Below are 24,050 nucleotides of genomic sequence, written 5' to 3' on the forward strand. Positions count from 1 at the left end.
CTCAATTTATGGAAAAAAATGCTTTTAAAATCTGTTATATTATCTTGGGGCATTAAGTGCCTTTGTTTACTTTTCGTTAGTTTTGCAATGATGAAGATGCCTCAAAGCTACAGGTAGCTAAGATAAAGTGGCTGTGTCTTTGCCAATAAAAAAAAAAGGCCCGACCTTTGTTGACATATCGATTAGCTGGTCTGCCCAGTTGTAAGTTGTGTAGATATAACCTTACACTCCAAAATTTATGATCGTCCTTCTCAACCATGAACACTCTACAATCCTGTTCAGTATTTTTATCCTTGAAGTTGACGTAACAATTTTTTAGTATCTTCGTAGCTTTTAACAATAATTGTAGCCCCGAATTTGGCGTCATAGCTTAATAGCCCTCATGAGCTTACAATACTGTTCAGTATTTTTATTCTTGAAGTTGACCTAACAATTTTTTAGTATCTTTGTAGCTTTTAACAGTAATTGTAGCCCTGAATTTGGCGTCATAGCTTTCTATAGCCCATATGAGCTTACAATCCTGTTCAGTATTTTTATTCTTGAAGTTGACCTAACAATTCTTTAGTATCTTTGTAGCTTTTAACGGTAATTGTAGCCCCGAATTTGGCGTCATAGGTTTCTATAGCCCGTGTGAGCTTCCAAAATAATGGATTTTACATCAGATGACATTTGTAGAGCATCATGTCAGCATTCATGAAGGATTTATTATGGCCTTGAGTAAGCTTTGGAAATGAATTAGGTATGAAATTTTGCATAACGTCTGTACAGTTTTATATTTGCACAAATGTTACTCTAAACTTCACAACTATGTGTAAAGACTAAAAAAACACTGAACATTTATACTTAATGCAACAACAACAAAAAAATGAGTTACTGTAACAGACGTTTGACAAAGGGTAATAAAAGAATGATAAACTTTCAGTCTATCATATTATGGTAAAAGAAAACAACAGATGAATATATTAAATTTATTCATTTATATCCTACATATTTAGAATACAAAGCATTTGAGTCTTTCTCATACCGTAGCTGTATATTTGTTACTAAGTAGTAACTGATTCACGATAAGTTATGATTTTAACACTTTCATTTTTGCTCTTTTCCATAAAACCTTCCTTACAGCTCCTTTACTAATAATACTGAAGAAAATTTCTTCAATAGGTCTCATTAGGGTAACTTTATTGAATCAAGAAGTTTTTGAGCGCAATTATTTTCAGTTGATGATGAAAAATTTGCTCCCAATGTGTAAAATGGAGCCAATTTTGTTATTAAGTGGAGTTATTAATCAAGGAAAATTAACTACTCATTTCACATACATGCGATGAATGCACCTTATGATAATTCCAAAATTAATTATATATACTCGTAGGAACAAATGTATACATGAGCGTGCATCAATATCTGTTCGATTTCATTTTATGTATTTTTTTACTAGAATAATTCACTTACACTCTAAAAGAACACTTGTATAACCTACGGAATGACTAGATCATACTGGCCAAATTAGCTGTTGTTTTGAAATAATACCGAAATGCAGTTGTCTCTCTTTATCCTCTGTTTTTTTTTATTTTTTTTATCTTATTTTTATTTATTTTGAAAGCAATGTTTCTAAGAAACTTGAAAAGTTCCTTTTCATCGTCCTGTAATCGATTTTCATGTTGAAATGGTATTCTGTGGATAACTGAATATATTTTTCTTGATATCGTGAAGTAATTAGTTACAAATCTCAGGAATTTTGTTTATTTTTTAGTTTAAATTGCTATGGTTTAGATTTGATTACGATGACCTGGTCTTTTGATTCATACTCGTTATCTTCATGTGTAAACTTTGCGTCATAATGTTGCTTGGCGTCTCGCTGTTAAGCTACGTTGAATATCAGTTATCATTTCCGTAGAAAATTATGAATACGCAACCTAGTTTTGCGTTAACTAACTCGTGTATAAAGAGAATACGCTATAGCTGGAATTCCCTCCCCCCAAAAAAAACTGAAATTCACTGGTCATTCTTCTCCATTTTATTCCTATCAACTTCCTTGGTCAACGTTCTATACCTTACCTACTCGAATAAAGTACTGTATGCATCCACACACACACACACAAACACTTCACATGTGATAGAAACGGCTTCTCTCTTCTAATACAAACTTTACAAGTATAGAGTTCCCAAACACATCCCCCCCTTTTTTTTACTCGTACAAATACCAGTACATACATATTGAGTGTAGTAAAAAGCAGCAAGATTTACATGTAGTTAAGATTAGACCAGTAGTCTGTGTAGTCCTTGTACGTGACTAGTCTGGCCAGCACAGGGCAGTATGCGGCCAGCACTGTGGCCACAAGCGCTAACATGTAAGCATATCCCAGTTCGCAGCTGCCGGCCGCGTAGACGGAGGCCGTTTCACCGCACTGCATTCTTGCGAAGGGTGACCCCAGGCCCAGCGGGTACAGGACTAAGGCAACCGCTTGCAGAGACACTGGAAAGACAGAGAGAAAGAAGTGTGATACAGAGGTCAATGCAAAAGGGAGGTCAGTCCCAATAATTATGATCGAGATCAAGACAAGACTGTCAAAATCTTGCACAATCTGGAAAAAAAAGTGTCTTAAGTGAAAGACTCGCAATACTGTTGAATGTTTATGTTTAGATACTGGAAAGAGAAAGGTGATGGTCTAACAGAAATGGAAATATATCAGTAAGATCTTCCCGAGTCAGTGGTAGAAAAGGTGCTGTGATGAGTGATTCATGGTACATAGTATTTACTTGCAGTTCCTGGAAAGTAAGACAACAGTTATAATAATCACAGAATTTTTGACGTTCTGATATTTTTGTGGCCGGATGAAAGCATTATGAATTTCAGCAAGTGGCCGGATAAAAACATTGTGAATTTCAGCAAGTGGCCGGATAAAAACATCATAAATTTCAGCAAGTGGCCGGATAAAAACATTATGAATTTCAGCAAGTGGGCGGATAAAAACATCATAAATTTCAGCAAGTGGCCGGATAAAAACATTATGAATGTCGGCAAGTGGCCGGATAAAAACATTATGAATTTCAGCAAGTGGCCGGATAAAAACATTATGAATGTCAGCAAGTGGCCGGATGAAAACATTATGAATTTCGGCAAGTGGTCCGATAAAAACATTATGAATGTCAGCAAGTGGCCGGATAAAAACATGAATTTCAGCAAGTGGCCGGATAAAAACATTATGAATGTCAGCAAGTGGCCGGATGAAAACATTATGAATTTCGGCAAGTGGCCGGATAAAAACATTATGAATGTCAGCAAGTGGCCGGATAAAAACATTATGAATTTCAGCAAGTGGCCGGATAAAAACATTATGAATTCCAGCAAGTAGCCGGATAAAAACATTATGAATTTCAGCAAGTGGCCGGATAAAAACATCATAAATTTCAGCAAGTGGCCGGATAAAAACATTATGAATTTCAGCAAGTGGCCGCATAAAAACATCATAAATTTCAGCAAGTGGCCGGATAAAAACATTATGGATTTCAACAAGTGGCCGGATAAAAACATTATGAATTTCAGCAAGTGGCCAGATAAAAACATTATGAATTTCAGCAAGTGGCCGGATAAAACCATTATGAATTTCAGCAAGTAGCCGGATAAAAACATTATGAATTTCAGCAAGTAGCCGGATAAAAACATTATGAATTTCAGCAAGTGGCCGGATAAAAACATTATGAACTTCAGCAACTGGCCGGATAAAAACACTACGAATTTCAGCAAGTGGCCGGATAAAAACATTATGAATTTCAGCAAGTGGCCGGATAAAAACATTATGAACTTCAGCAACTGGCCGGATAAAAACACTACGAATTTCAGCAATATCTTAAGATATTTCAGTCGTCAAAATTCTCAATCTTATTGTCTGTCTGGTGTTTCGCCGTTGGATGGTTACGTTTTATCAAGTGGACGATATTCAATGCCTTATCAGAAGAAAGCTCAAATGAATGAAAAAAAAATATTTATTATCCATATCTTTTTCCTGTATTTGGTTCTGAGTTACCCAAGTCCGCTGAAAATAAATACTGTCAGATAATATTAATTATTGCTTGCAATGATATGGCTGAAAGGACTGATGGTGAAATGGTTCCCGTCATCAGCATTCTGGATTCTGTAGGTTAAAAGGAGAAGTTTTGGATTTGCTCCATAAGAAGTAGAAGTTTCCCATCCGTGATCCGTAACTTTCTTTCCAAGAGAGGGAAGGTCCTAGGTTCCAGAGTTGGTGGCTTTACTAATCAAGGGCCGAGAACTTTCTGGAATATTAATTTTTAGACCTGCATAGTTAAGAAATAAAATTACCTTTAATTAGCACATTCGTAAATAACGCGAGTGATAAAACATCTGATGCGTGTAATTACTTACACGATAGAAGCTGTTGCTCGCCATTAAGAAAAAAAAAGTATAAAATAATCCTAGGAGTTTATAGATATTTAATTTGGGTAAAAACATTTGAAAGATTAGTGAACATTAAAAGAGTTTATTCCATGTTAGTCAGAATAAATCCTTTCCAAGTCTTTAATAACATGTAATCAAGGTTTGGATTACACATAGCAACAGTTCCATCACGAATATTATGTTTGTGGTGCTAAATATAAAAAAAAAACAGTGATATTTCACATCATTTAAGACTTTTTTTTAACGTCGCAAAATTCTCCTGTATGAATGTTTTTAAATTCAGTTCCTCGTCCTTTTATTAGGTTTCACAGTTTCTTAATCATAAATGTGAGTGTCCTATTGTTTACTCAAGTGTGAATGTTATCATTTCGAATTAAACTAACAGATAAGGGATAGATGGGATGTTTTCATCTGATTTGTCTATTCATTTACATTAAACATCAACGTTTATTTACGCATATGCACGATTGTTTGTTTACGTCCTTATTCATACTTACGTACATAAGTACAGTATATATATATATATATATACTCGTATATATATATATATATATATATATATATATATATATATATATATATATATATATATATATATATATATATATATATATATATATATATATATATATATATATAGTTACATGCACACACACATATATATATTCAGTATATATCACTATAAAATAATACAAAACTTGTCACAATATGCCGTCAGTTTAACATGGCCGTAATCGCCATTTCTTGGAACATGATGATGACTAAACATCCAAAAACTACACTCATCTTCTTAAAACTGTATATTATAAATTAGCTAATATGCGAACGAAGATGCACATTCTTCACTTAAAATCCTGTGCATCATTTCACTCACAAATCCTTTTGGATTTTACTAATAACTACAATATAACCCAATGCGTTGTGGTGACGATTTCCAGTTTTACTTATTTATTTATTGTATAAAAGACAGAACAGTCATTTTGTTTTATTAGCCTACATGATATTTACCATTACCACGTGTCATTCATTTTTGTGCTGGATATACACAAAGCAATATGTATCGTTTACACATGGCAGGGAAAGTAGTTCTCTTATTCATGCTAGGAGGCAATGAGCTATTCACAGAGCAGTTAAAAGAGGACCTGTTAGTATATATGTATATATATTATATATATATATATATATATATATATATATATATATATATATATATATATATATATATATATATATATATATATATATATATATATATATATATATATATATATATATATATATATATATATATATATATATATATAGATAGATACACACAATTATGCAACGATTTCATTTTCACAAAGCCAATTATTTACCACAAAAATGAAGCTTACTTCATCACTATTACTTTCCAAAGAAGAAATAGAAAACACTTCTTGACAAAGATGAGGATACAGGTAATGATAAAGACATCTCCCCGAATGGGGACCAAATTAAAAATCACAGGGATCTAACCTAAATCTTTAATTCAGAGAAGTGATGATTACGTTCCTCATTCTTTCAGAAACACTCGTCACATCACTGAAAAAAATATCTTTTGAAAATCTTGCGTAAAGTCCAACATTTTATGCAAAACTCCTTTTTTCCCAAGTCGAGATTGGAAAATGTCGCAAACCAAATGTCACACGAAAACCGTTGTTCTTTAAAAAAGAAATTATGACTACTGTATAGGAGGCTGTATAATCATATTTTTTAATTTTGTGCTATTCGCTCTCCTTAATTATTGTTACACTGCTATGGAATATTATCCCTCCTTACTGCGCCTGTTGCTTACGAGATAGACATAAAACATTAATTATTTTCTGCCAGTTACATGGAAAGGGGCTTTTGTTCAAGCAAGTCAGGAGGTCTGGAATCTCCACACCGAGTCCAAAAGAGAAAACGATTTCAGAAGCGGAGAAACCGTAAAAGCTCTAGACAGAACAGCCGATAAAGGCTTGAAGAGCATCCATTAAGTGGCGCTCCTAAGTTTTGCCAGCGCTGATCTTTCAAGCCGTATTTTTGCTGGAGTTTGAAATGGGGCTCTTTCCTCTTCTTTTTTATTCTCTTTAATTCTTCTTCTCCCCGTTAATCGATGTTCCTTTTTTTTCTGCTGCTGCTCCTTTTTCCCTTCTCTTCTCTCCCACTGGCTCATGTTCTCTTCCACGTTCCCTGCCCCTGTTATCTTCCGCCTCACCTGCTCCTTCTTCTTCTTCTTCTTCTTCTTCTTCTTCTTCTTCTTCTTCTTCTTCTTCTTCTTCTTCCAGTATCTCCTGCACAAGTTAACTTTTATTATTAGCGCTCATTTTAAGGTTGGGTTTCTCCTCCGCCCCTGTCTGCCCCCACCCCCTCAGAGCCTCCTTCCACCACCATCCCTTCCCCATCCTCCTCCTCCCCTCCTCCTCCTCCTCCTCCTCCTCCTCCTCCTCCTCCTCCTCCTCCTCCTCCTCCTCCTCCTGAGTTTAGCAGTGGTTCTCATTTTAGGGCTGGGCTCCAATACTAAAGGGAATACGCAAGTTTGTAAGTTTATTCATTTTCCAAGTTGCCGTAAAGTTAGAATGGAGAGACTAATGAAGCGATGTTCTCCGGGAGGGTTCTTCTTCTTCTTCTTCTCCTCGGAAGAAGTTAAAGGATTTCACGGCACTGAATCACGAGAGCGTTCTCCTTTCTTATACGTAGCGCACCTACGGCAAAGATCGTCGTGCTCGCTGCTGTCTTCATAACCATAAGGGAGGACTCTCATTGTTCTGTGTTTTATAAGTTCATGAAGTTTTTATATTTCTTTTTGAAAAATTCGACTTTTAAGAGCACGACTGATACATAGGTGCGTTTCTTCCACTGACACGTTTTTTGCCAAAATGTTGGAAGTATAGATGGCATAGGGAGACTAAAGAAACCGGAAAGTACTGTGCAACACTGCATGCTTGCAAAAATAGATATTTTTTTAAGATGAAATGTATATACATATATATATATAAATTTATATATATATATATATATATATATATATATATATATATATATATATATATATATATATATGTGTGTTGTCCATCTTTCTGCTTTTGTGTATTTTATGTAAATATGCATATGTAAAATATCTTAAAATAATAACGGTGTCAAAAGAAAGGTCAGGAGGTCAAATAAAGGAAACAAATTACGTAAACGACGCCCATATCCCTAGTGGATTCCGAGTTCCTCATTAGTGCCACCTTCAGTCATAAGCTGCTTACTCGTGTTAAGAGAGCGAATCCGTACAGTTTTCTTATTTGACGGGTAATTCATTTATCAGGCAAATTTTCCATATTCAATACTTTGTTCCGTTAACGCGTACATGTAAATACGGGAATATTTTAGGGTGTTCATTATCATAGGGTCATGAAAATAGAATTTTTGAGATATGGTACATCAGAGAATAAAAAGTTTTTGCAAAATCATTTTCCACACCTATTATGAACATCAAAGTCAGAATAATTTATTTCATGTTATAAACGCCAATAGGTTTTACAGGCTTCTCCTGACGCTTTGGACATAATTTTTCACTGGGAGAGTTTTCAAAAATAGTCTCAGATGTATGTGCGATTACACACATATATATATATTTTTTCTCTGAAAATGGAATTAAGTTTCTAGTATGGTTGTAATTGTTTGAGGGAGCAGCTATCCCGGTTGTATGAAGTATTTACATATGTATGAGTATAGCTTGAGACCCGAGGTCGATCCTAACTGATAAGGGAATTTGGGTCCGTTTCCTGAAATATCCTAGTTCTCGAAGGAAATTAGTAGCCATGGCTGAATAGGGCATGGGGCTAGCAACTCTACTGCAAAAAGGGCTAGTAACTCTATTGCAAAAAGTCATACTGATAATCGAATTGTTTAGCTTGTGGAAACGCACATACTTCTGAGAGGAAATAATGATTAAGTAAATGCGCATTCAAGCGTACGTGTCTGAGAGAGAGAGAGAGAGAGAGAGAGAGAGAGAGAGAGAGAGAGAGAGAGAGAGAGAGAGATGCAAAGACAAATATAAAAAATGTTCGGAGTAACATAAGCATCACTATAGTGGCTGCAGGGCACTTTTACGTGCATTGAATTAACCTGGTATAGACAACGTTTTGCTGACACTTTCTTTCCCCGAAAGTAAGTCCATGTTACCTGAACAAAGAAAGTCTGCTGAGGAGTGGAATGAAAGTGTAGGGGAAAGCGAGGCAGATTAAAAATTTTTCGGTTCCTAACAATAGTTGTACCAAGCTTTAAACATCTCTAATTACGCCTATAAATTCCGGCCCCCTCCGCCTCCAAAATTCACGGAACAGACAGTTAAATTGGTTAATGAACTTACTTCAAACATCTGATTGGATCAGCAAAGTTTCCCATCGACTCTGATTGGCTGTTTGAGCCTAATCATGAGTTTTAATTAAGGTTGCTGATTAGGAGGTATTCACAGCCCCGCAAAAAACTTTGATGATGGAAATTTTTTCCAGGCCTATTCCTGCATCCAATGATTTATATTCTAGATGGGAAACGGGGATTAATTACCGCGGCAATGATAGGAATTTTGCGTCAAAAATAGTTTGGAATTTTTTTTTTTTCAACTCACCAAGGGAAATTTGATATTAAAGAGAAAGCTTGTATTCATTCAAGTCTGTTATTGACCAGATGGTAATTATAGAAGTATGTATATATAAATATATATATATATATATATATATATATATATATATATATATATATATATATATATATATAATAAACAAAGCCACTACAACACCTTCTAAAAAAACATAACAAACATCTCACACGTCTCGAACTCTCGCCCTACCCGCGCAACAACTTCTCGCTGCTGGGAAGAAAGGGCGTTGGGTCGGTATGATACATGTAACATACGCTACCGGGGTCTAAGCGATGTCAGGCAGGGCAGCCGATCGAGACTACGGTCTACCCCAAAGCCAAATCAAAAGTCCTTCAAAAGAAGGCATTGTGCTTACCCCATACAAAAGTGGGAAAAAAAAGCACGTTAAAAGAAGAAGAAGAAGATATATATATATATATATATATATATATATATATATATATATATATATATATATATATATATATATATATATATATATATATATATATATATATATATATATATATATATATATATATATATATATATATATATATATATATATATATATATATATATATATATATATATATATATATATATATATATATATATATATATATATATATATATATGTATACACATACACGCACACATATATGTGTGTGTGCGTCTGTATGTATGTATGTATTTATCAAGTGTCAGTGCACACCCGTGGCGTTTGTTATTTCCCATTTTCCCGTGGTTTTCCTTATCTTCAAGAGGTACTGGACCTAGGAAATATATATGTATTGTATATATATATATATATATATATATATATATATATATATATATATATATATATATATATATATACCATTTTTATGATTATATATTTTTACCTTTATTCTTGTTCTCAATTTACTGGCAAAGACGAGACTTCTTCATTAGCGTCTTGGAAAAAGACTGTTAATTATATGTTTCTCGTGAATATTCTTTCAGTGTTTATCAAACTAATTGAGAAACTGTGTAAGCTGTTTCGTCCATTGTGATCTGTATGATTTTATGAGACTTTTCTTGGATTTGATTTCCATTTTTGTTATTCATATGTTCACCCTGTCATGGGAACGTAGTGGTATCCTGCATCCATACGCGGGTCCTCCTATACAAATCAACCATCACGGAAATGAGCTTACTTAGTTACTTGGGCACCTTAAACATGCCAGGCGGTCTTCATGAGTTGTACTTGGAAGCTGATCTAGAAATTCAAGTACATAGTGTTTACATCTCATTGCATGTAAGGGAATGGAAGCAATTTCTTCATTAAACCTGAAACTTTGATGTTTTCTATTATGGGAAAATGTAAAGTATGGATCTTGGTCAATGTTCTATGTTATTAATTTTTTCTACAACTGACAATCAGGCATCGTCTGGTTGCCCAACTTTGGTTTTACTTATTAGAATTAAACCTGTTCTATTCCCTGTCTACTCTGCAGTGATTCATTTACCTGTTCTTTTCCCTACTACCTCGTTCATTTCCTCAATATCCTCCCTCTTCCTACACAAATATGTGCAGATGTTTCTACTCCTGTAAAAGTTTCCGTTTGGAGCTTTTTAGGTGTTGCTGATTGAGACTGAAGGCTTTAGATGTAATGATATAATTAATCATGACCTGGTTAAATTAATCTTACTCAGTAAAAAAGGTCTCTTTTCTAATTAATTGAAATTCAGGTAATACTGTGCCGAAGAACCACGTCTTTGCACTTATTTTTTCATTAATAAGAAGCGCAAAGAGTGATCGTGTCTGAGCTAACTAAAAGACATAAAGCTAAGGAAGGTGCAACGCTTGTAGTGTCAGAGAATTCTGGACGAGCAACACAATGGAAATGTGTATTTTCAAGAATTACATACTAAATTTTGAGTGTTTCAGAAGAAGTCGTTGTTTTTGGTTGAGTCTGAGTCTGTGCTTGGTTAAGTCTGGAGAATATTGAAGGGTGGACAGGCAATATGGTTTAGAAGCTGAGGTAGGTGACAGAAAAAGATGGCATAGTGTAAATCGTAATGATCCAGTCCTCGATCTAACACAACGTAATCATTCCATAGTTTCCAGAGTCTGTGGTAATACGGCAGCTACACCCTCCCTATCTCTGCACCTTTCAGCCACCATAGACACAATCCACAATCACTTTCGCCTGTCTCCTGCCCGTTCTTTTACACAAATATGTCTTCATTTAAGTGCTAAGATATCCAGGATTATCTCTTTAAAAAAAATCAGCTATCATACATTTTGTACCATCTGTACCACATCCACACCAAGATGCACTGTTTAATTTCTTATCTAGTTTTTTTTTAAAAAAAAAAAAAACCGATAGAAAAGTGGCTTGGAAAACCATGCCCTGGGGGTATCTGTTGACTTTCTAACTACGCAAAGCAGTGAGAACCCTATATATATATATATATATATATATATATATATATATATATATATATATATATATATATATATATATATATATATATATATATATATATTAAAGAGCCCATAAAAACACCAGAAGGGTAGAAATTATACCTATCTGTTGAGGAAGACAGTTGTCTTTGAAACATAACACTATATTTTCTTACCTTTCTGTATTTTTATTGGCTACTTTTAACAGAAAACACATATACACATATACATACAGTATATATATACACACATGTATGTATATATATATATATATATATATATATATATATATATATATATATATATATATATATATATATATATATATATTACACGTTATCACGTCTATAACATATAATTGAACGTTTTGGTTCAATGTTGCCTAGACTACAATTAGGCTAATCGGTGCATTAAATTTCCACGGTAATATGTCGTATTTTGATAGGACTTTTTCCAAGTAAATCATAAAAATTGTTCCCTTTGGTACAGTAATTAAATGCATAAATCTTAATTGCTTGCGGCATCCACAGCAATTAGTATAACAGTGGGTTCGAAATCACTGACAGAACGACTGTCACTGTTGCGCCTCTATCGAGAGAAATGCAAAGAGAATATGAAAATAAAACAACGGTGAAAACAATGCAATTATCTTATGGAATAATGGGGGAAAACTCTCAGTTTTCTCTGACCGAACTCTCGAAATGCTCTCAGCATCAATGAACCTTGCTTAGAAATCCGTTTTGTATGGGAACCGTAATGGAATTCCAGGAAGTGGAAAAAACAGCAATGCCATATTGCTGTAACCACTCCAGCAATAATTTCCACAAAGTTGAAATTCAGCACAGCAGCGAGTGTTGCTGCGTCGTGTCAGGTCATAAGTTACCCTCTCCCGTCCCCGGGGAGAGAGAGAGAGAGAGAGAGAGAGAGAGAGAGAGAGAGAGAGAGAGAGAGAGAGAGAAAGTAATTAAAAAGTCTCGTAAATCATGGCATTTTTAAAAACAGTGCCGGTCACGTGACTTCGCGCAAATGCGAAAACGCTCTGTTTCTGTGATTAGGACCGAAATGAATTGCCGTTTTAGACGGGATTTTGATTTACATGTTGATGAATTATTACGAACCTTTATACCTTTATTCCACGTGTTAATGGAGATTCTCTGTCCCGGTCCCTTTTTCCGCAATGACTCTGCGGAAATTGGTTTAGAGGGACTGATGTGTGAAATGATAATATATTCTGAGAGACTGATTGAAGTTATACCCGTGGTTATGTGATGATTTCTATTTGTTTCGCGATGAGGGAATTTGCCAAAGACAGATATGTTTAGAGATTTGTTTATGTAAATGAATAAATCGTTTCACTTTCGAAATAGTTGTTCATCATATGGCGTGTGATTCATTACCGCGTCATCAGGACATATTTTTTAGAACAGAATAAAGACAGAAACCGTTCTAATATGTATTAGACAAATATCACCAGTACGGTTAGCATAAATCATTGCAAAATGGTTTCGTCTCGCTGAATATGTTTGTTCATTTAATTGTGTAGGATAAACTTGAAAAAGGAGTAATAACGTTAGGACTGAAATGGTTTCCTTTTAAGTGGTTTTGTGCTCCTGCCCTCCTTACTCTTTCCTTCAAACTTCCTCTCGAAAATGGTCCACGTTAATAGCGTGTACGAAGATAACCTGTGGGTTTGTTTATTTTGGTTACTCTTTATTTGCACGGATAGAGTACTTCATCAATGCTGGAGACATGGAGTTACGCACGAGGCTAAGAAAATATCTCACGAACTAATAAAACTCGCCTTAGTTACTTAGTTAATATCTAAACAAGCGGAAAACTGTTTATCAAACGTTTCTTTAAATGCTTATGATTTTCAACTTTTCTGTGGACTTTTTTTTCTGGACTGTAGAATGCACAAGAGTCAACGTAACATTAGGAAATGTACGTTTTTATTTTTATAGTAACATGACCACGTAAACTTTTTGAAATTTGTTACACCTCCAGAACTGGACAGGCGAAGTCTTTGTGGCGTAATCCAATTTGAATAAAATAACTAAAAGAGTTTTAATTAAAAGACCGAAGAAGCAAGCAGCTGGAGTGTTGAAAATGCCTCCAACCCCAAAAAAAGCAAGAGCCAGACAAGAACCTGTCTGGTTCTGGCATCTGTAGCCTTGAAGTAACAATAAGAATGTTCTGAATGCATAATTTTTTTTTTCTGAAATCAAGCTTATAGGTGTTCTTGAAGTACATCGTATAAGGAGTTCCTGAAAGATCCTGCTGAAATTACCTCTCTTCTGATATGCATCAACGAAATTCAAAGTGCCATAACCCATTTAATGCAGATTTTGACAATAGTGTTAAATCAAGAAGAAAAGAGAAAGTACTAAAAAAAATAAATTAATAAATTACGGACGTCAAAATATTTTGAGCTTTTCTAGAATTTTTAAAGACAGAGCAATTAACTGTAACGTATTTTACGAAGAGGCCGATGAATTTGCCGGCTCACAATTGTCGTCTGAAACAGATAATATGAGAAATATATGAATGCATAAATAAAATAAGAATATAAATAGATGCGGAATGGAACGCAGTCAAACCAAACTTCCTATAGAATAAATGATAAATTATGTACTGGTTGGTAAGGAGTACGTAAATTATACAGAATGAGTATATACATACATATATATATATATATATATATATATATATATATATATATATATATATATAGATAGATAGATAGATAGATAGATAGATACATGTAAATATATGTATATACATAAACGTATATATATATATATATATATATATATATATATATATATATATATATATATATATATATATATATATATATATATATATATATAATTAATTCTACTTCGAAATAATATTTTTTCATATATGTTACCTGGAGGGAAATAAGAAAATAATTCCCCTAATTTTTAGTAAAAATTCCCCTTCGGGTAACACATGAAAATATATTATTTCCTAGGTAGAGCGAATTGGATATTAAAGGACATTTGTAGCTTCATGCTCGTATATGAATCACGGTGATGTGATAAAATTTATATACATATATACAGTATATATTTTATATATATATATATATATATATATATATATATATATATATATATATATATATATATATATATATATATACATACATATATACATACATACATACATACATACACACACACACACATATATATATATATATAGATATGCATCTTTTCTGAAAGGTAAAATTTCGTACACTCTCCTTCAAGGGGGTGTACCTGGAATCGCGTTTCCAAAATACTGGCATGAATGAAAAGATGAAAACTGAATAGCTTCCCTTACAGTGCAATTAGGTGGGAAGCTCTCATGTCAGCAAATTAGGACGGGGGGAACTCTTTCTATAGTTCTTTATGAATTCGATGTCACTCGGCATAAATGCAGGACAAATGTCCTTCTGTGGACGCGGATTTACATTTTTAACTTGATCCTGCTGTGAACGTGTTCTTGCAGCCATGGAGACTTATTGCTCTGTGAGTTTGCTACCAGTAAAGATATAGTTTGATTGTTATGTTTTCCATTTTATTCAGTACTTTTATTCAAAAGCTGTTAATGGTAAGTATTTTTGGCAATATCAGCGGCTTTGCATTCATACGAGGGCGCTAACTTTTTTGAATAATATATGATAATACCCAGCAATATTTGCATAGCAATATAAAAGTGAAATATTCAAGATACCGATTCTGCACTCTGAATGTTTACAAAGGCGTGAAAGCTTTCGAATGCTCATGTCTTCATTCTCTGTTGTATGCATTATTTTGTGACAAAAATAACTCATATTATATAGATTAGTGAACAATCAGTACCAATATTTTCCTTTTGAAAGTCTTTCCATGACTTAAAACACTTGAAGGCAATATTTATGAGTGACAAAAAAAAAGAAGTCTCTCTTTGCATGGATACAAAATAATTAGCTGAAATCCTTTGATTGTTGGACCCTGGAATGGGAGGTTATTGCCCCTTTTACGATCTTAAATTCACGCTGGTCGTGGCTAACTAGTATCTGAGTTGCTTGGTGTCTAGTAAAAAGCAACTTCCTTTTGCTGGTACGTTCATGATGGCGTTGTAGACTGAGGTGGCCTTATGCCAGCACGTCCTCTAGCTCCTGGGGCAGCCCGTAATCGGGATTCCTGAAGGGGAGAATATTTCCTCATGCCAGCTCTTGTCTCATTCACACCTGTGAAAATTTTGTGATGGAATGTTTGACTCAGTTCAACATCACACCAACTGCTACTGACCCATTATAACAGATAGGCTACTCCTTGCGAGTTCCGTCCTGGAATTTATGACCCTCCCTAATTATTTCCACATTCCTTATAACGGGTCATGACATGGAATGACGGAGGCTAACACTTTCGTGCAAATAAATTCCTTTTAATTGTCTGTGTACAGGAATTCACTTCCTTTCTGAGCAAATGCTTTCCCCTCCGATGGCATGTCTAGGAATGTTACTCAATGATAATATTTTCCGATTAAAACCTAGCACCCATTCACTCATTCCCCCCTCATTCATGCCTCCCCCTTATTTGGTCTTTCTCGCCCTTCACTTTCACTCCTTAATCACTTGATTCTTCATTAATTGCAACTCATAGCCCTATCAGCTTTTCCTACTCATACTTGCCTATTAACTTTTTTCATATCCACCCAATTTCCTTTCGTCACTAATTACTCCATTTTGTGCTCAACTTTTCAATTTCCCTTAATAATCTTTTCACTCCAATTCTAGTCTCTGTTGACTTCTTCCCTCATTCAGCTCTTCTTTGCTATCTTCTCACTCACTCTGGTCTTCCTTTATTACCTTCTTTACTGTCCTTCCCACGCTCTCTGGTCCTCTCTTTCTTCTATTCTTTATCCAGTTCTTTTTCCCAGCTGTATCTTTACTCTCACACTTACTAATTAACTATTTTTCTAACCGAGGTAGCTTTCACGTCAGACTGCAGTGAGAAATCATTCGATCAATCAAAGAATTATCACTCAGGCACTCTTTTGCTCTAGCCATTCTTCTCACTGTCAGACCCTTTTTATTCCTTGCTCTTCCATTAACCATCGCATCTGCCAATCCTTACCATTCATCGTTTTTCGTACCGAGGTCTTTCATGTTCTTATTGTTTTTCACACATTCACATTCTCACTCGTTCCATCCTTTCATGATGTTCACGCTTTCAAGTACTATGTATACCCGTTAAGACTGTCCTTTCCAGAAGGATTTTTTTCTTTTCTTTTTATTAACTCTTTCCCATACTAAGCGCCACTAGCGGATCCAAGGGGGGTGTGGGGAGGCCTGGGCACATGGTCCCCCCAATAAAAATAATGACAAAATAATGATATTGAAGATTTAGATAATAATAACATAAATGAGAAATATAAAAATGGGAAAAAATAAAAAAAGATTTACGTTAGAAATAATATATACATATACTGTGTGTGTGTATATATATATATATGTATATATATATATATATATATATATATATATATATTATATATATATATATATGCATGTATGCATGTATGTATAATATGAAAACTGGTGGGGGGCCCCTGAAATTTTTTAGATCCGCTAGTGCTAAGCGCATCACTCTTTCCATTCATCGTTTCGTTTATTACTCTTCTCGTTCCTTCCTTCATACTATTCAATCTGACTCTCAACTTTCCCTTCCTCCAACGCATTTTCCATGCCCTCTCATTCACTCTTTCCCCTAAGAATCCTTTCACTCTTTCCACTGACCATTGCTTCATCTATTATCCTAATCATTCTGTCATTCATTCTTCTCCACCCCAATCCTCAACCGGAAGAAACTCCGCCGATATTGCATTCCATTCGCTGAGTAATGACGGCATTCATGCCTCTATCCCCCCTTTTCATCGGGCCGACCTGTCGCATACGCGTCCTTCTTGCGCAGAAAGGAAGTGAAAGCGAGTGAAAATGTCGTTCTTTGCTTTGGTCGTTAGCTCCGTTGCTTGCAGCTTGCAAGCATGAGAGAATGCAGATCAATGAAAAAGTGGCGTGCATATGAATTTACCGGAGTAAAAAGAGTAATAAACAACATGGACAAGATTCCTTTGCCTGAAGTTTAGAAGCACGTGAATCTATGCGTTGAAAGCTGTATTATTATTATTATTATTATTATTATTATTATTATTATTATTATTATTTCAGTAGATGAAACCTATTCACATGGAACAAGCACACAGGGGCCATTGACTTGAAATTCAAGCTTCTAAAGAATTTTGGTTTCAGCCTCACACCGCAGACCCCACACTGCAGCAGTAACTGATCATGATACGGAACCGGTGATTTTGCATCGCCCCGGGGGAGAAGCGAACCCGCGACATCTGAGTGGCATACCAGGACACTAACCACTATACCAGCTCAATTATATTATATGTATGTTGCTTATATAGAGTAGTAACGCTGATAATGATGCCAGAGTCTATACCAAAGAATATAATAAAGTGTAAAGTAATTAATAAGAACTAAAGACCAGCAGCAATACTGAAAATCTTCTCATATAAAGTAAAATGTAAGCAATACATAAATTATGATAAAACGACAAAAAGTTTGCGAAATCATTGTTTTTACGATACATAGCTGCAGTAATAATGATTATAACAACAATCATCATCACCATCATCATCATCATCATCGGGAAACTGATGATGATGATGTTACATTAATAATTTAGCAGGTTGCTCCATGAATATACTTGCACAAGCTTCAGTAACTATATAAACCCGTAATTATTTGTAAGGTAAAAACATAACATCCACACGCAAGGCTATAAAAGCATATTAGCGATGTATGAGAAATTTATTCACGGATTCTCGTAAACTGCACGAATAGAATTCTTGAAAAAAAAGGGAGGGGAACCCATTTTCCTTATTCCAAATAGAATTCCTTTGCTATTGCTGCAATTATGGGAAGGTTATGGCTTCCTTGTGATTCATTCCGTTTGCCTGTCATAAAAGCAAAAAGCTGTAAAGAGAATTAGACTGACAATTATTTTCATTTGGGTTATTACCCGAGCAATTTGCGAAATGCTGGGTACATACAAGCAGTGCTGTATTCGTTCGGTTATACTACATTGCCACGAAGAGAAGGAAAACGGTGAATGTTAAGACGCGAAATGCTTAATTTTATTCAGAAGACGTTTTAAAATTTACCCGTTTTTTTTTTTACGGGTGGCGATTTAGCCAGTGCTCCTCACTGTCTCCACATAGTTGTAGGCACCGCGTGAGTTTTATGACTTCGAGAGTCAGTGGGATAATCACATTAAAACATGGAACTTCTACTTGATTCCATTTTCCCGAAGCCAGTAAATACTGACTCATTTAAGAGTTGTATGTTGTAAAAATTAAATCCTTTCTCTTCATTTACTGCAGTTATGAAACCTATGTTTGTATAGGTCTCTAACATAAAGACGTATGGGCATGACATGAATTAATACACATATTGTTAAATTTTATATATATACAGTATATATATAAATACGTATATATATTTATATAAAAATATATATATATATATATATATATATATATATATATATATATATATAAATGTGTGTGTGTATAAATAAATGTGTATGTGTGTATTTATCGACGTTATGCATATGCAGAGACCAGGAAACAAACAAACAACGACCCATCCCCCAAAACAAATAAATACGTAAAATTAAATATAGGAACAAATAAAATATGACGAACTACTCTGTACTCGAAAACCCCCTTTAGTACCGAGCCAGTGGAACTGACACACGGAAAAGAGGACCTGAGGAAAGGTTCGGTATATATTGATACAGTGTTTGTTGTTTGGTGTCCGACGCTGTGCAAATATCGATGGGACCAAGTGATGGGAATTAATCAAAGGCGGGGATCGGGGAGGGATGCCCATTCATGGCTTTGATATGACATCGCACGGGGAATGGTATCATTACAAGGACACGAGAGAGAGAGAGAGTTGTCAGTTTCCTGTTAGTTTCCAGTACCAAGAATTTGGTTTAAATTTGTTTAAAAGTATGGCATCTAGTCAGCTGTTATTGAGTTCTGACTTTTTTTTTATATTTGCTAACTTGTTTTATTGGTGATGAAAAGAATCATTCAAGGGAAAAATGATACAGCATATTCAACAGATACGGCAGAGTGATAAATTACGTAAATTAAAAGGCATTACCAATCTAAAACAATTCACCTGGTATTTTGATATTTCTGTTTATAGTTCCATCTATTCATTTATTGATTTCTTAATTTATTTATTTATTTATTTTTTTTTTTTTTTGCTAGTAACTGATCTCTTCTCTTTGCTTTTCCTTTTATCTTGTGTATATTCTTTCAAATGCACACCAAATTCTTTGGAAGCATGAATTTTAAGGCAATGGCTCCTCCTGTAGGCTTGTTTCATATGAATAGGGGGGTTTATCTTCTGTATAATAATAATAATAATAATAATAATAATAATAATAATAATAATAATAATAATAATAATTAACTTAATAATAAAATAAATAAGCTGAAAAGGATATCCACAGTCACTTAATTTATATATTCCTGACGTTAGCTTTAAATAGGAAAAGAAATAAATGGAAAGATGTTTCCGTTTTCCAATTAGTTGAAATAGACATTTGGATTTTAAAACGAAGAAATAGGAAAAGATATTTGGTTTTCCAAATAGGAAAAGACATTTGATTGTCCAAATAGGAAAAGATATTCGTTTTTCCAAATAGGAAAAGACATTCGGTTGTCCAAATAGGGAAAGACATTTGGTTTTCCAAATACGAAATAAATTAGGTTTTCCAAATAGGAAAGAAATTTGGTTTTCCGAACAGGTAGATATATTTGGTAGGAAAAGGTATGTTTTTACCCGTACAGGAAAATGTTTTCCCTTGAGGAACAGACATTTGGTTCCAAAAAGATGTTTTTAGTTTTGCAAGCAGAAACTGATATTACCTCCCAAGGTGTAAAAATATGTTTGGATTTTCAAGCCAGTATTAAGCAACTAGGCTTCCCAAAAGAGATGCTTATTATCTTCTAAATCATATCAGACGTAAAGGCATTATAGAATATGATAAGAAATTTTCCTTTTCGATGAAGACAAATTAATTGGAATTATCTTAGTAATGAGCACTCACTAACCTGTCCGGAAGAAATCACCGCAATTTTTGATAAATATAGGAAATTATTTTTCAAGCAATAGAAATAATCGTTCCACATCAGAAATAAACATTTCGTACCCTTGGTCTCTCCAACCCCGTTCCCTCCATAAAAAGGGATAATTAGCATACCCGCCACACAAAATCAAGTAATCGTTAAAAACAAAAATATCCGGTTTCTGACAAACTGTCAAGGCAGACAAATCATTGTGCACGAAACCAATCATCTGAAAAATTACGTGGCACTTCCAGAAAAAATATCAGTATCTTTGTTTAATTTTTTTTATTACTTTGAACCCAAGTCGTTACGTGATAGTTCTAGGCTCTAGGCATGATGGATCATTTCGTTTTTTATCATCACTCTTGGATTTAACGTAGACTGTATATGTACTGACTCTTATCGCTTTAGGAAGAATGTTTTCATTCCTGAAACTAAGATATTTTCAGTTCTGTTAATTATATGATTTACAGGTCAACAAAGAGAATGAAAAACATTACCGAAATTTTATGGGCATGCAAACAAATTCATGCTCATAAACTCACGTACTTTTCATTCTTTCTCAACTCCTGGAGTTCCCCGTTCTTTAATTTCCTGATCACCCTCATTAGATGCTTAACAATTACTTCCACAGGTATTTTCACGAGTTTCCGCAAACGCTTGTACTCTCGCATCATTCCCTTCAGAAATCGTCTTCCTTATTGCATTCTTTTCTGAGGTCCAGTTGTTTATTCTTTTTTGTCAACCCCAGAGCGTGTTCTGAAAAATGCGGTATGCTTTCTACCTATATGCAAAACCATCATATGTGAAAAGGTTTTTATTAGTGCGTGCGGACGTTTGTATGTCGATTCGTAATCCAGTCCTGATGACGCAACCGAGAGTGGGGAAATGGTCCGTCGACCAGAAAAAGGAAAAGAAAGAATCTTGAATCATTTATAATTTTTTTTCCTGAGAAACTTCCCAGAAGAGAAAAAGAAGTACAGACTGATTCAAAGTCTTGATAAGAAGATAGTATCTGCGAGCAGTGCCATTGACTTCAATAGAAATTGTATAAGAGAAAAACGTGCCCAAATAGCGTATATATATATATATATTATATATATATATATATATATATATTTATATATATATATATATATATATATATATATATATATATATATATATATATATGTTTGTAATGTAATGTACATACAGAATTCAGTGCACAAATGTGCCTAATTCAGGATGAAGATGAGAGCTAATTTTAAAAAAAGGAAGGCTAAAAAATTATAAACATTCAATGAATAGTTAGAAAACCTTTCAGCTATGTTAACCTTGAATATTTAAAACTATCTTTGTCTAAATGTCAAGGCTAACACTGCACTCTTCAAAAATGAATTTATGGGCCTGATGGCTTTTATACGAGTATAATTGAATTCAAACACTCCAAGAAAATAGATATATTGCTAAAGGCTTTCAATGGGAAATAGTAATTTTTCTGCAAAAATATACCTTGAACTGCTCATACTTGTATCAGTTAATCAATTGATCATTAATTAAACACTATAAAAGATTGTATTTTACAAGGTAGTATTTTTTCAGAACATACTTTAAGATTAAAAAATAATGACATTAAAAGAATGAGCAAATGGACCTCGCTATAAGAATGCAATGGGAAGATGCTTTTTGAAGGGAATGCTCATTACTGAACATTTCGAAGAGTTGTTGGATTGATGATGGAAGAGAAGCAGATCTGAATGATGCGAGAGTACAAGGGTTTACGAAAATTTGTGAAAATGTTTGTGGAAGTAACTGTTAAGAATCTAATGAAGGTAATCAAGAAATTAAAGAATGGGGGAACACCAAGAGCTAACTGGATTGCAAGAGCTGATGTGTTACGGTGACAAAAGTTTAAAAATAAAGACTAAGTGCGTGTGTTTTGTGTGCGTTTACTTAGGAAAAGCTCATGGCAGAAATGATGGAGATTCTATGCAAAGTGTGATGAGGTGGTCTGGTTGAAAGGAAGATTTGTTGGGACTGATTAAAGGACTTTGTGGTTAAAGTGAAGCACATTTTAAAATAAAATATGCAGACAGGTGTAAAAGGTTTGAGACAAGGTGTACTTCCTCTCATGACCTATAAGAATTATTCAGAAAGCCCTGAGGATCACTCAAGAAATTATGTACAAACTTGAGAAGATTGTTGAGAATGCGTACTACAACCAATCCCATGAATATTCTCAGCAACTCATTCCAGTTGATTCCCCTTAAATATCACGAAGTGCAAATAGAATCTCAAAATGGACAAAGAAGAAGGCTGTGACATGAAAGTATGTGTAAAAGAAAACCTCTGAAGAAATCCGTAGGGACTTGGTGAACATACTTAATGAGGATTCCCTTTCCTATTCTATCATCAAGTGGTGGGTTGATGAATTCTCATGGGGTAGATATAGTACCAAAGATGAACCCAGTCTGGATATCCAAAAATGTCAGCCAACAAGTGGATGCCATTCATTGCTTGGTTTATGATGACAGACCAAAGGCATTAGATCTGGTTGTATACACTATTTTGACTGATTTGTGAACAAACTGTCTGGGAGATGGGTACCATGAATACCTGCCATAGACTAGACGATGACCAAACTGGGAGCTTCTTGAAAACTTTTAACCCATCCCCAGACTTAGGCATACAATTACAACTGGAGACTAGTAACCCAAATTGATACAAGGGTTTACCACTTCGAGCCTGAATCACAGATTTTAAAGCCCAATAGAAGCACCATGTTTTTCCATCTCCAGAAAATTCAAGCGTGCGACATCTGTTAGCATGCCTGTGGGCTCTCCGGGTGTGGATTTTGAAAACATTGTCTAGACAGACTTTATGGAAAAAGAGTCAAATCTTTAACAGGGAGTAGAGAGCAACAGAAATGTAACAGCTGGAAAAACGTCAAGCAGAGGAAAAATTTGAGGGGCATGTTACTAGTCAAAGATAAGACATGCCCACACAGTACAGTTCACAGTTCACCTAATCGTCCAAACTGGAACTATGTAACTCGTCCGTACTTCCTAAACTGAAATCTCAACTGCGTGGTTGCCGTTTTGGTAGCAGCAATGAAATCATTCATACTGGTGACGAGACTTTGAAGACCCAGGCTGCAATTTTGCACATTGGGATGACTATGCATGAATATCCATAGACCAAGTATAAACAAATTTGGGAAGACTATGTCGGAAATATGGAAGAACGTCTTTGTCATGTGACACTTTCGGGGTAGAGGACGAAAAATGTTTGAATGACCTTTGTATATATCTTCATGTATCGAGTTTAGTGAGAAATCAGAGAAGGGGAGGAAGAATTTAAAAATGTCAGATAGCCAC

The 24,050-nt window shown here is 34.5% G+C and overlaps 1 protein-coding gene across 1 annotated transcript in view; it reads right to left on the reverse strand.

Annotated features, from left to right (window-relative positions):
• Positions 1-956: 956 nt before the first annotated feature.
• Positions 957-24,050, reverse strand: part of LOC136843366 (LHFPL tetraspan subfamily member 7 protein-like) — a 92,955-nt gene continuing 69,861 nt past the window's right edge. Inside the window, exon 3 of the mRNA XM_067111710.1 lies at positions 957-2,473. Coding sequence (XP_066967811.1) covers positions 2,241-2,473 — 233 coding nt within the window. The 3' untranslated portion in view covers positions 957-2,240. The remainder of the gene's footprint in view (positions 2,474-24,050) is intronic.

Source organism: Macrobrachium rosenbergii, chromosome 11 (genome assembly GCF_040412425.1).
Source record: "Macrobrachium rosenbergii isolate ZJJX-2024 chromosome 11, ASM4041242v1, whole genome shotgun sequence".
Lineage (NCBI taxonomy): Eukaryota > Metazoa > Arthropoda > Malacostraca > Decapoda > Palaemonidae > Macrobrachium > Macrobrachium rosenbergii.